The following is a 13,556-nucleotide window of genomic DNA, read 5'->3' on the forward strand; positions in this document are numbered from 1 at the left end:
ACCAAATAAAAGTTGTAGCATTTTCTGTGAGTGTGCCAAAGCAAAGTTGTGTGTGCTGCCTGCGAAAATCTGTAAACCGAAAACTCTGTGACATGTTTTTAAGTTTCTCAGGCTGGCATGCAGATTATTATTAGGTTGTCTGTCCGTCCGTCCATCCGTCTGTTCGTCCGTCCGTCCGTCCGTCCGTCCGTCCGTCCGTCCGTCCGTCCGTCCGTCCGTCCGTCCGTTTGTTCATCTCGTGCCAGGTGAGTAGGAGTCGGAGGATGAGACTAAGTTGGAGTCGGAGTCGGAGTCCCAGTTTGAGTCTCAGTTTGCCGGCAAAACTTTGCCCATGTCCAGTGACAGGGAGAACTTCGAGGGGGCGGTGCACTGTGCGCCATAAGTTTTGTTCTAACAAACCAATTACTCGCACCAATTTCCAAAACAGGCTGACTTGCCTTTAACCTCCATGATGGAAGAGTTCGACTTTGAGATATCCCAAATAGAATGGGACGGAAGCGACAGAGCGACAGAGACAGCGACAGCGACAGGATGGCTGAAGAAGCAAATACAAATACGACTTTGAGTTACTTTTTCATTATTTTGCCAAGGAGTTTGTCCTCTAGCGTGTGTGTTGCAATGTTCAAAACATTGGCAGATGTCGCCGCACTAGCAAAAGTTACGAGAGCGGCAAGTGGAAAGTGGCACAGGAAAGCGGGTGAGTGGGCGCGGAAAATAAAAAGAAAACCCAGCAGACAAGACATGCCAGCCAGCCAAGTCAACACAAAAAAAAAAAAAAAAATGTAAAAAAATGGGAACAAAAAAAAAAAAAGAAACAAGGACATACGTATGGAAAAAAAAGTTGCTGCAAGTTTTTCCCTTTTTTTTCTAATTTTGCCTGCTTTCTTTTTTGAGTTCCTTCAGCTTTCCTATTGGCAGAAAGAAAACCCAGAAATTGTTTAAGCCAAAGAAAGGGTGAGACGAGGTGTCCTTAAAGCAGCCACTAAGTGCTCTTAAAACCAACTCATCGGCAGGATCAGGGAATGTTTAGGGGTAAGGAAATGGGGAAACCGCATATTGGGGCAAGTGTATTGTAAGGGAAATAGTTGAGCAGCATTTGCAAAGAAAAACATCAACTGTGATACTGATAGGTACCATTTTGAAAAAGGACAAAAGGTAATGAAACAGCACTAGACACCTCAAATTTAGAAAAGTTTGGTCTTGGTTCCTAAATTTGACTTTAAAACTTTTTAGGTAATTTTGGTTTATTATCCTAAATGTTAGTTTAAAAAATAAAAAAACATTTTGTTAAAAAAAGCTTTTAACACTATAACCACTATTCCTTAAAATCAAAAATGAAGTATTTTTCCAATAACTTGTACCGATAAGAACATAAATGCATTTAAAATTGGGTCACCGCATTATTTCTTTTGAGAACTTTTTAATAAAACCTTTCAAAGATCCCACGATGTTTTGAAAGCTTTCTAACAACGAAATTATTTGAAATGATTAAGTTTGTATCATCCCCCGAACCCATTTTGTTATCAAAGGTGGGATGAACAGGTTTTCGCTTTTCCAGCGGGTATATCTGACATGTGGCATGCTGCATGCGGCAAGTTGCATGTTGCATGTGGGTGGTGTCACCGCCTGCGGTTGTTCTTAGTCGGGATTAAGACGCTTTTCCAGCAAAGCGGTGAGGGTTGGGGGTGCAGGGGTGGTAGGGCTGTGGGCTAGTGCGACATAATCTTCTTGCCACGCCCCCCTTCACCCGACCGCCGCCGCCCCTCTGGCCGCTTAACTTTTTCCACTTGCATTTTGGCCCCGCTTACAGGATATTATGGCAGCGCCGAAGAAGAAGCAAAAGGCAGCAGCCGCGCATGTTGTGTGCGCTGTAAAAAGTTTTTAATTTTTCTTTTCAAACATTTAACTAAAAGAGCAAGTGCAGCGATACCCCTTCACCCTCCGCCCCCCTCTTCCACTCCCACCACCTCGACACGAAAAAAAAAAAAAAAAATGGCTAAAAGATTCGCATTTTTTCTTGGGGCCGCTGCCTTTGCCTTTTGCCAGCTTCCTTATAGAACTCATAACTTTGGCCTGGCAAAATATCATACGCATAAAACAACATACGATGCAATCTGCCACCGCCTTTGCCCCTCATTTCCACCCTCTATCCTCCCCGCCACCCCGCCACCCCTCTACCCTTTCCTTCACCCCAACTGCATTTTCCCCCATTCATACTTTGCTACGATTTTCATTCTGGTTTATTTTCTTTTAATGAAACAGTTGTTGCCTGGCGGCATTATGACGATTATTATTATTATGAGGCATGCAAAAGTTGCTGTTAAAGCATCGTGTAAAATAATATTTAGATGGCAACTTTCCGAAGGCCCCTTTCCCGCCCCATATCCGCCCCTCCCCTGCCACGCCCCTGCGGCTAGGCTTAATTAAATTTCGAGCAAGCCAAAAATCCGAGCGAAGACCTCCAAATGAGGAGCAACGCCAAAACTCAATCCGATGTAGCTCCGATTGCACACCACAGTTTCAGGTTCTTCGTCTGAGTTGCTCGCAAAATCTCTTAAATTAATTGAGTCCGTAGAGCCTTAGTTTCGATGCCAGGCTAGCCAACCCCATTCCAAACCCCATTCCAAACCCCATCCCAATCCCAAACCCAGCCCCAAACCCAATCCGAATCCCAATCTTATTCTGGAGAAGCCCTGGAAAATTCTTCAGCTGCAATTGGTTGACGAAATTAATTTTCCTTTGTTGAGGTTGAATTCTCATTGTGCCAGTGCCATGAAATTCATCTACGGTCGAGATTTGAATGCACTAGTCTAGTGATATTGATGTGGAAGCCCTTGCCGGTCGGCAATTTCAATTGAGCAGGTGGTTTTTGGGTTGGTTTGGCTGAAATTGGGGGAATAGGGTGTCTCGAGGCCTTGAGCCCTCTGCAGATGTAACCAAGCCGACTGAGGCCATTGCAATTTTTACCACAAAACTTCTATGATTTCTACAGTTAAAGAACTAATGACAATTAACAAATTCAATTTAAAAGTTAAGTTAAATTCAATGCAGGCTTGGCTTTGTTTTTTTTAATATATTACACAATTTTTAGATATCAAATATTGTAGATAATTCATAAAGTTTTATTTTTGCTTATAGCATAGAATCTATTTATGAATATTTTATACAAATAATATAAAAATATTTATTTAAGCAAAATATTGTCGATAATTGTAGATAATTCATAAATTCTTATGTTCTAATTGTAACATTGTTTATGGCATAGAATGGATTTTAAATTTACCTTAGCTCGTATGTTTTGTTGTTTATAAAAAGATTCGATACAATTAATATTTAAATATTTATTTGATTAAATACATATTAGTTCTAAATATCTAACACCAAATGTTTCGGTGCACTGTAGCCCTAAATTAATTGGCTTCCGATCCTTGGTCATTTTTAAATGGCGAAAACCTTGTGAAGGTCTCAACATAATGGCCGGGCCAAAGCGCAATCCTTTTGGACTTTTCGCCGGCATAATCATAATGGGTTTCCCCCGACCACTCACCGGACTTTTCCGTTTTTCGGCCGTCGGAAAAGTCTGTCTGCGCCGATAAGGAGCCAGGGCTTTTGTAATCGCACTTTTGACAAACTACTCGCTCCCTCACTGTGTGTGGATTGCCAAACAGGACCAAAAAGGACCAAACAGGATGCGGGCCTCGTCCTGGCGCAGTCACACTGTCACCGGCAGAAGTCGGTGCTCTAAAACAATTTGCCATTAACATTAATGACTGCAATCGCTGGGTGTTCATTATGTTGCCCCGAAAAGGCAAACAACTCCGGCCATACGGCCATGTGGCCATGTGGCCCTTATGATGACGTTACCCCACTGATGGACATGAATCTGTAATGGAATTCAATAAAAGCTGAGAGTGCAGAAACCGTTTGACACGAAATTCAATCGGCCCGGCCCCTTGGCCATGGAAAATGGCTGATATCGAGGGGGTTTTCCGGGCTTTTCGGTTGCTTTTCCGGGCACACAGTGGGCGTGGGCATCGAAACTCATCAGCCGGACGCTTGTCGGGCTCATTTGTTAATTTCGTGCAATATCGGCGAGTGGCCGTGGCCCTGTTCCTCGGCTCGGATCCTCCGCATATCCCCCTTATTCCCGAATCCTCGGGAGTTTGAGCAGTCAAGTCCATCCCATCGTCAACGGACAAGTGGCGAGCGAAACATTTAACATGCGGCAATATTTATTGCCATGTGACACACACAACAATGAGGTACATCAGCTGAAAGTTGGATGAGGGATTTTATTAATATACGACTTCCCAGTCTGGGGCGTTTTGCATACTTAAGAAACAAGTAGAGAGTAATTATGTCGAAGAGCAATCATTTATCATTTTACTCTTCTAGGATAAACAACAAAATAAAAATAATGATACTTCATACAAATTAAATTTAAAACAATTATTATCATTGTTTGGTGTGACACAGGCATTCTAGAAAAATATATGTTAATGTTTAATTAATAGTTAATAGTTAAACAATAGGTAAATTATTTACATATTTAATTATAATACAAAATAATATATTTTTAATAATTATTATTAGTATTTTGTGTGAGGAAATGCACTCTAGAAAAGTCAATTTTAATTAATTATTAATTGTAAAGACAAATTTTCAATTAACTTGATGTATATACTTATTTTTTTTTATATGTTATATAAGTTAAGTATTCCAAATAACTAAAGTTTAAAGAAAAAGAAGACCATATTATTAAAAAATTTGTCATAACACAATTTCAAAATTAAAATCGAATTATTTTAATAAAAGATCTTGAAGAAGGATTTTACTTATTAAGGGATATTTAATTTTGAACAAAAATAAGCATTGGCTAAACCATTTCAAAAATAAGTCAAGTCAAATTATCTATGTGATGCCTATTACAGATTTGTACTGTAAAGGTGTTTCCGGAACTTATCATAATCCCTCGATTTGCAGACTCTGATGGCTTCATTCATAGCCGCGACAATGCAAATTGCAGCAAATACAGTTTCGCAAATGTGGCTTTATGGCCCAACTCCTCCGAATCCCACGACGACCTCCTAATTAAACACCCACTTTCGGGACACCCATTATGCAACGCAATGCGATTATCGACCCAAGTCGAGGCATCCTCTATGCCCAAAACCCATCTGAATCCACTTTCGGAACTGTGACGGATTGTCCTAGTTATTTGCCTGTTTGTCGGCCATCGTCAATTGGCGATTGGCAATTGGCAATTGCAATCGGGTGGCTATGTGGGATTAGACCGGGTGCGAATTTAGCGACGCCTGCGGGGTTAATGAGTACGGGCACAGGAAGTTTGACCAAAGTCATCACTTGTGTGGCTTGCCTCATTTGCTGCTCTGAGAAATGAGAGAAATGAAAAAGGCAATAACGAAATCTTCGTATCTACAAATGACATTCAACAAGTCATGATCCAGAGTGTAGTTATATAATAAAGGCATATATTTCCTTTAAGAAGCAACAGAAACGCTCAGCGATCAAAAAAACTAAAAGTAATCTTACGATTTTTATATTTCAGACTTTATTCAAAAGCTTATAAAAAAAATAGCTATATAAAAACATTGTTTAATTATCTTTGTTTATTGAAAAAAATTGATTTAATAATTGAAAAAATGTCCAGAACTAAAAACTCCAGTGCATAGTTATTGATCAAAATTAAGGTGCAAGCTTAATAAATATTTATCTAAAATATATAAATATTTGCAAACAATTGAATGTAAATTATTTTTTTTCCAAATAAGAAGCAATATAGAATTTAATCAATACATATATTATTACGTGGGATTGCAATAGTTTTTCCAATGCCAGGAAAAGGGTATGCCCACGTTGTTTTCAATATAAGCTGGCAACTTAATGGGCAGACATGGGCTGACTTTGTTTTTAAGAGTCAAGTTGTCTCAGTGCGTGGAGCAACTTGCTTTTATTGCATTTTCCCGGGAAGAACGCCATCGCCATCGCCATCGCCATCGCCATCGCCATCGCCATCGCCATCGCCATCGCCATTGCCTCCGATCCGATCCAATCCGATCCAAGCCGAAACGAACAGAACCGAACTGAACTGAGCTGAACTGAGTGGCCAAGGACTTTGACGTCCAGCCCGGATGTCGTTTCCAATAAACGGGCATCGGGACAGGCGTTAAGCTGCAAGCGGATACACTTTGTATGTCCCAATGTGCCGATGTGGCATTGAGCCACCATATGTGGGTGGCTTTTCCTGGCCTGGCCTGGCACTTTAATTAATTTCTTTAAGTTCATTAACGTTTGACTTGTCGGTGAATAAGGGACGGAGGCGGACAAACGGCAGACAGGGAATGGGCGGGTTGATATTGGAAAGGCACTCGGCTCTCGGGTCTCGGCACTTTGATGACATTGTTGGCCAGACCATTTTCCCAGGGGTTTTCCGGATGGCGGATGGGGATGTTCTGTCCCATCCTGTCACTGGTGTTATGCGTTTATCACCCTGGATTCATAAGGTTATATTGCGTTCTGGATTTCCGCCTGGCATCAATATTGTCACTTATTGCATTGACTTAAGCAGCAGTTGTTCTGTTATAATTACTTTCGGCTCGGAATCTAAAGACTAACAAAAAGCATTTTCGTTTTGTTAATTATTATACAAATAAATGCCAATAATTTCTAATTTAATTTAATTTTGTATTATTCGCATTTGCTAAAGGTGATTAAAAGTTGTAAGCATATTGATATAATATTAAATTAAATTTTTACCTCATTGCTTACAGATTGTTTGATGTAAAACCCTTTAAATTAACCTTCTGCTTATAAAATCTGTTCAGAATGTAAAAAACAAGAATTTTTAGAAACTTTGCGTCTGAAGTTTTGAAAAAAAAAAAAAATAAATCAAATGCTGATGTCTGCTTTTTTAAAATGTTTGTTTTAATTGTTTTGGGCAATTAATGCAGATCTAGTTGAGCCAATGCCACTAGGCTTCACTCGAAACACAATTTCTGAGGTCTTGTAAAAATATAGTCAATTTCCCTTATTTACTGTGTTTTGCTTATGCTGAAGATGATAGTATATCATCTTTCTAGCTGCCTTGAGTGGCGTTCCTGTTGGCGGTACATTAATTGTGTTTGCCAACCAGGCTCTCTGTTTAGTGCCATATGGGCATTAAAGTTGGTTGGCCCGCAGAGCCCGCCTGAATATTTTCTCGCACTCAATCGAGGTGACCACGTTGCGCGGGAAACCCTTTTGGCCGTGGTCCTTTGAGCCTGTCTTCCCTCCTTTATCGCTGATGGCCTGCATTGCCATCTTCGTGGAGGTGGAGCTGTGATGCTGTGGAGCTGGAGGTGTTGGCATTCTTAAACCTTTTCCGTTCCAATTCATTTTTCAAAGCTAACCGAAAGCACAAAAACCCGCACCATCCCCATCCGCCACCCCCCTTTCACGGGGTCCATTGGGCCGTGGATGTTTTTCCAACGTTCATTTTTTGGCAGCTCATGAATATTCATAGACATGAGCGGCCAAAGGACCGCGAGGGCTATCTGACACAGTCAGTACTGCAGTGGGTTGGGTATTTTGAAAACTGCCCGCCTTGAGGTGGCAGTTCAATGGGGCAAGTGGAAATGGGGCGGCAGAAGCTCTCAACTGGCTTACATTTGCGGCACTACAAAAAACCCATTAAAGCGAAGAAAGTGCTTTCGAAAACGGCTTGAAATACTTTAATATTTATATTGTGTTCAGATCCTATTTTACGGGATTATTTTTAGGGCACCATTAAGTCGTGTTCGCTTGGCTTGAGGTGAGTTATTCGCTTACACTGCTGTAAATTCAAAAACCCATTGGACAAAAGGAAAACATTGCAAATTTTATTAAAATGCCTACAATTTAACGGGCAAAATTAATATTTAGCTTCAATATCAAAAATTGTAGTAAAAATGCTGGGCAAAAGGAAGAGACTAAAATTTTATTAGTTTTTTTGCATTAAATATTGAAGACAAATGTCAATAATTTGTACACAATATTTTTCATTAGGATAAATATATTTTTTAGTTGCGACTTAACTGTTTCCGTTGTCGTGATTTTAATAATTTAATTGAATCGTCATTCGAACTTGCAAATATAGCAATTTGTTTTCGTGTCTTCTTAGTTTCTGTTTAAGTTGCTTCGCGAAAAATATTTAAAACTCATTTTCATGTGCTATTTGGGTAGTGGTTCCTAATAATTATTGAGTGATTAAGGAGTATTGGGCGTTGTCTGCTTTTTCGACTATTAATTTTCCGACTGGCTTGGCATTGGCTTTGGCTCCTGATTTTGATCCTGACTCTGCTCGTTTTCCTTAACCTTATCCTGCGACTTGGGCATGGCAAACAGCTTGGTCCAGTGTCTGGCAATCCTGTCGTGCTCCTTGCGATTGGTCTTGTACTGATCGGCGATGCACATGACCAGCGGATCCTCCGGATTGCACTCACTCATCAGCACGTAAATGGACAGCAGAACCTGGTGGTTTTCAAAATATAACAATACATAAATATCCTATTTTAAAAACATATTAAATTTTAGTTATACTTGTTAATCAACCACTTCTTTGGACTCTTAACAAGAAAATAAATGGACAGAACTATTAATAATAAGAGCTTCTCTCAACATAATGTCAAGATGGGATTTAATTTAAAAATAATGCTTTTGATATTCTGCCCCAAAAAAACTTATTTTAAAAATCGACGAAATTTGGGCGTTAATGGTACTTTTTTAAGTGAGTTATTGTCTTATAAGTTGCAGAGAATATGTAATTATTATTAAAACCGAAATAATACGGAATTACTATTAACTGTAATTAATGAATGGAAGGGCAATCGAACATACCTTGGCCACGTTCATCACTGGCGACCAGCGTTCCCCAAGGACATCCAGACAGATGACGCCCCGGCTGTCCACGTTGCAGTGATAGATGCGGGTGATGAACCGGATGCGTGGCGGCCGGAAGGGATAGGCGGTCGAAAAGCGGATGTCCAGCCGGAAGTGACCGCCCTCGTAGACCGAACCGGCTGGCCCATCCACACCGGCCGTCCAGCGAAAGAGATCGTCAAGGTACATATCAGCGGAGCAATTCGGCGGCGGATGCTTGCGAAAGTCCATCAGTTCCCGTTTGATGCGCACCACACAGCCGGTGAGTGGTTGGCCGGGTTTCGCCGCTCGATTGCGGCTGGTGCTGGGTCCGTTCCCCGACTCCATGGAGCTGGCGAAGCTGGCCAAGCTGCCGATCGAGAGGGCTTCGAAGGCAGCGACCTCGGGCTCCACCTCCACTTCCGTTTCCGGTTCCGGTTCGGGGCGGCCTTGCGTTTCCGGTGCCGGTTGACGATTGATCTGCTCGCTGGACATCCTTTCCTGATTCTGAATTCTCTGCAGATTGTGAGTTGACAATTTAGCTTGAATTATTTTTTAATTACTTACATGTCTCGTTTCCAGCCAAAGCGCTAGGCCCCACTGATTTTGGTCGTCCGATCGGGGAACTATATCCCAAAGGCTACTTAAATGGGTAAACATAACGAGAAATTTAGTTCAAATAAAAAATAATATTTATACAAAAGACATTAGGTTTTATAAGGGCTGCTTACCATCAAACAAACAAACTAATTTTATTAATAAAAGTAAAATAAACTTATGGTGTTTAATTTTAAACACTTGGTTTTCATACTTTCAAAATAAAATATTTTATTATTATATAAAAGTCATCACAATATTAAGTTCCCATTAAGAATTTACAAGAATTTCAAAACGGTTTCGAAATAAATTATCATGGTGATCCTGTTTGGCAATTAATCCATCGGATTTAAAGTAAACTGTATATTGTACACGTTGCATACGTTGAGATACCTTTATAGATACCTTTATAACAACATCGAACTTCTCCGAGAGTGTGCCTTTCATTAGCCTTCACACTTTGACGACATATAGTATAGCATTTGTATATATATTTGGAAGACATCTGTTTTGAGCCACAACCACCATGAACTGTGTGATGTGCGAGGTGGCCAACATATCACCCTTTTCGGGGCAACCTTCGTTCGAGGTTTCTGTGTGCCCTCACGAGCACTATCAGTGTGTGCGCTGCGACAACGAGAACCAGAACCATTGTGGCCTGTGCGGCGAAGGAACCTACCTGATCTACCTGGACTTGAGATTCGCCGCTGCGCAGTCGGACACGGCCAGTTCGGGGAACCTTTGGCAGAATGAGGACTATTGGGACAATTGGCCCCGAGAATCATGGTCGATGGTCAAGTTCAGGGGCACCTATGAACAGTCAAGTAGCTCCATGATAGCTCCTCGATATTGGAATCCGGGATGTCGCCAGCCGATAGACGATTTAGATCTAGGGGAAGATTCCATTGGACAACTTGATGAAATGAAAGCCGAGTCTTCATCCAATACTAGCAACGATTTACGTGAAATATGGAATGCCAAGGACTTTAAATCAGGCCTAAAATATTTCGTTGCTAAAGAGAGTGACATAGTAAAAGGACACTTTTATAAAGAACAACAACTTATATTAAGTCCATTATATCTCCACAAAGCAGAAAGCCACGCAATAGCTAAAAAATCCACGACCATTATTGGAATAAGGGCTTTACAACAAGGCTTTCCTTCTGGTAGTCATGATAGCAAATTAAAATCTATAACCACCATAAGCAACTCTTTTACGAATTCAAAAGTTATGTATTTAGAGGATTACACTGCCGAGGAGAAGCGTTTGCTAATTGGTTATCCCAATAGAGATAAGATTTCCGGCGGACATTGCCTACAAGATGATGCCGTAAAAGATGAAAAGAAAGAATTGTTTACAGGGGAATACACTTCCCTATACAGAACAGCAGAAAGAGCCCCTACAAAAGACCAGAAAGCTTATCAATTGGAGCCGCATGTCGTTGATCACAAGGATATACCATTGAGTTTCTTCCGCCCAAAGGAACCCAAGAAGACACTACAAACCTTATTTTTTAAAAATATTTCCGGGACCTATCCAACTATGAAAGGTTTACCTTTGGATTACTTTTCTGCTGTACAAAAGCATCCATTTTCGATACCAAAAAGACCCGTGAAGTTGCTATGGTCGGAGCCACGAAGTATGATTTCCAGTACTCCCAGAAATCAATTATCCCTGGTTCGACGTGTCCGCTTTGGAGGTAAAAACTTTAAGGGCTTGCACAGTGAAGTGGTTACCTGTCCGGAGGATTTGGTCGCCGATCTCCAGGTGCTAAAATCAAGAAAAGGAAAGGTGATGCTTCCAATTCCTGTACATGGCCTGGGTAGGAATTTTCAATTTCCCAAATGTCCGGACTTTGATTGCGGAGAGTATCTGTATTCATCGAATATGAACGACCATATGGCATTATTACATGGCAATCGGGTAGTGGAAAGCTTGGAATTAAATCAACCAAAGAGTTTCTGTCTCGACTTGAGATCCTCGAATCGAAAGGTGAGATGTCATGCTGTCTTGCAACTGCGAAATGTGGTCAATGACTGGGGCTTTATGCCAAAGCAGGATATATTACCCATCCTGATCATGAGTAGGGAAGTTAATTTAAGCGAGATACTGGACAACGAACGATTGAAACAGCGACTAACTATTATTTGGGTCGCAGCTCTCATCGCCGATTGTCTGCCATTGAATATAAACATAACTTTGTGGCCGAGGACTGGCAAATCGCCCGAGAGTATCATATCATTCACCGGAAGACCCCACGATATCGGAGACATTCTTCAACCCATCGACTTAATCAAGTGTGGCAAGGTCATTATACTAACAGAAGATCAGGTGCAAAATCTCACAAACGACGGCAGGGATTCGGTAGGCATTCAGTTGGTTGCCATGATTAGCCAACGTATCATTTCTACCAATTATCAAAGCAAAGCTTTTGGAAATTAGAAATGAGGGAAAATAACTACAAGTGTTGAAAGTAAATTTGTATGTGATATTCTGAATACTTTGATAAAAATTCGTATATATATATTAATGCACCTTATATGAAAATTGTCATAAGTTTTTTAGCCATAATAGCCCAAATACGTTTATATTTCTATGAACTGGTAATAAAAATCCTAATCATTTTGCATTCAACTCTAAACATTTTATTTTGTTTTGTTAGTTTTCGGATACATTGGTGATGTATCCCCCTTACGGAAAATGCAAAAATAGGCCGAAAGATGTATTTATTAATATCAACCAGAATATGATGGTTTCCCACAATAAAATCAGACATTTTGACATTAATATCCCAAAATTGGAATGTCATACCACAATGAACTCGTAATAGAAGTCGCAATCAATTGGCATTCAAGTCAGGAGATTTATATTTTTGCCAATTTTTTATTCGACACAAATATTTGGACTAAGCCCTAACAATGCATTTAATCCCCAAATATGTAACAACTTTTGATATTTATAAGTTTTATAGTTGCAAATACATACCAGTAAATGTATATAAAATTCTTTTTAAGCATTTCCTATCCCTTAATCGAATTGGTTTCTTTTAAGGTACTTATTTTGCATTTTTCACGCCGTCTCCACTGGAAAATTGGGAAAGTGAGAAAACAGGGCCGGATGATGTGGCCAGGACGAAACAGGAGGGAGAATAGATCTAAGGAAAGCGACACTCAATTTGCGAAATGCAATAAATCGAATGAAAAGTGTGAAAATGAAGAGGAGTCATCAGCATCAGCGACAATACTAACGACCAAAAAGGGACAGAGACAGGAACAGGAACAGGAGTGAGCGAGATGGACGGAGATAGAGCAAGCGCTAAGAAAGCCAGAAAATGTAAATGAAAATTCAAGAAAATTTAATAATAAAAACATCAGCATAAAGTGAAACGCATAAAATCCAATGAAATGTAAAAGGCGCCCGCTGGACCTTCTTCCTGTTGTGTTCTGGTTCGCCGTCTCTTTCTACGCCCTATTGCCCGTCTCTTTCTGGTGTCGGCAGTGGGCAGTGTCGCAGACAGGGGGCCTGAGGATTTAATCAGGTACTCAAGGAACTCTGAAATGGGAAATTAGCATATACTCAGGTACTCAAGAGGTCTAAAAAATAATATAGTTCCTATATGAATATCAAAGGTTGACAGTTTTGCCTTATACAAGAATTTAAACAGGACCGAAAATTAAAAAAGTTTTTTAAACAATAGTATTTTCAGAAATAAATACATTTTTCATTGGGTGTGATAATAATTAAAAGACATTTTAAAATACATTTGATAAAATACATTTGATAGTCTATAAAAAAAGGTTTGGATTGAATTTTATTTAACAAAATAATCCATTCTTTCTTAAAAAACGAGGGCTAAAAAAATTAAGTTGCTTTTTCCAGTTGATTTCTTTTAATAATATGATGAAATAAATATATTAGTTAGTTAAAAGAAAATCTCCCTGTTCAATACCTAATTAACTATAGACATACCTTATCGTGTTGCCTGAGTTTTAAAAACATTAATATAAATGCAGACATATAGTTCGAAGTAAATCCCCCAAGACCATTAGATCCTTGCCCCCTT

The 13,556-nt window shown here is 39.9% G+C and overlaps 2 protein-coding genes across 3 annotated transcripts; one reads left to right on the forward strand and one right to left on the reverse strand.

Moving 5' to 3' along the window:
• Positions 1-7,956: 7,956 nt before the first annotated feature.
• On the reverse strand, positions 7,957-9,555 carry LOC108149954 (ubiquitin-conjugating enzyme E2 4). The gene is made up of 3 exons (XM_017277870.2): positions 9,463-9,555; positions 8,875-9,411; positions 7,957-8,508 (listed from the first exon to the last, which is right to left on the reverse strand). The coding sequence occupies exons 1-3, from the start codon at positions 9,553-9,555 to the stop codon at positions 8,281-8,283; spliced, it is 858 nt and encodes a 285-aa protein (XP_017133359.1). The 3' UTR covers positions 7,957-8,280.
• A 383-nt stretch (positions 9,556-9,938) lies between these two features.
• LOC121467848 lies at positions 9,939-12,815 on the forward strand. Of its 2 annotated transcripts, XM_041710317.1 has the most exons (2): positions 9,939-11,485; positions 12,545-12,815. In XM_041710317.1, exons 1-2 carry the CDS (start codon positions 10,019-10,021, stop codon positions 12,779-12,781), a joined length of 1,704 nt encoding a protein of 567 aa, XP_041566251.1. In that variant the 5' UTR covers positions 9,939-10,018; the 3' UTR covers positions 12,782-12,815. The 2 variants fall into 2 exon arrangements, with proteins under 2 accessions (XP_041566251.1, XP_041566249.1); XM_041710315.1 differs by lacking the exon at positions 12,545-12,815 and having other exon boundaries at positions 9,943-12,034.
• Positions 12,816-13,556: the final 741 nt, after the last annotated feature.

This window comes from Drosophila elegans, unplaced genomic scaffold, assembly GCF_018152505.1.
Source record: "Drosophila elegans isolate 14027-0461.03 unplaced genomic scaffold, ASM1815250v1 contig_149, whole genome shotgun sequence".
NCBI classification, from domain to species: Eukaryota; Metazoa; Arthropoda; class Insecta; order Diptera; family Drosophilidae; genus Drosophila; species Drosophila elegans.

What these genes read in the sequence shown, in the direction of transcription:
- LOC108149954 (XM_017277870.2), bottom strand. Translation starts at nt 9,555, where the DNA reads ATGTTTACCCATTTAAGTAGCCTTTGGGATATAGTTCCCCGATCGGAC. An exon ending in TTTGGCTGGAAACGAGACAT is followed by an intron (nt 9,412 to 9,462) that starts GTAAGTAATTAA and finishes CACAATCTGCAG; the next exon opens with AGAATTCAGAATCAGGAAAG. An exon ending in CAGTGATGAACGTGGCCAAG is followed by an intron (nt 8,509 to 8,874) that starts GTATGTTCGATT and finishes GAAAACCACCAG; the next exon opens with GTTCTGCTGTCCATTTACGT.
- LOC121467848 (XM_041710315.1), top strand. Translation starts at nt 10,019, where the DNA reads ATGAACTGTGTGATGTGCGAGGTGGCCAACATATCACCCTTTTCGGGG.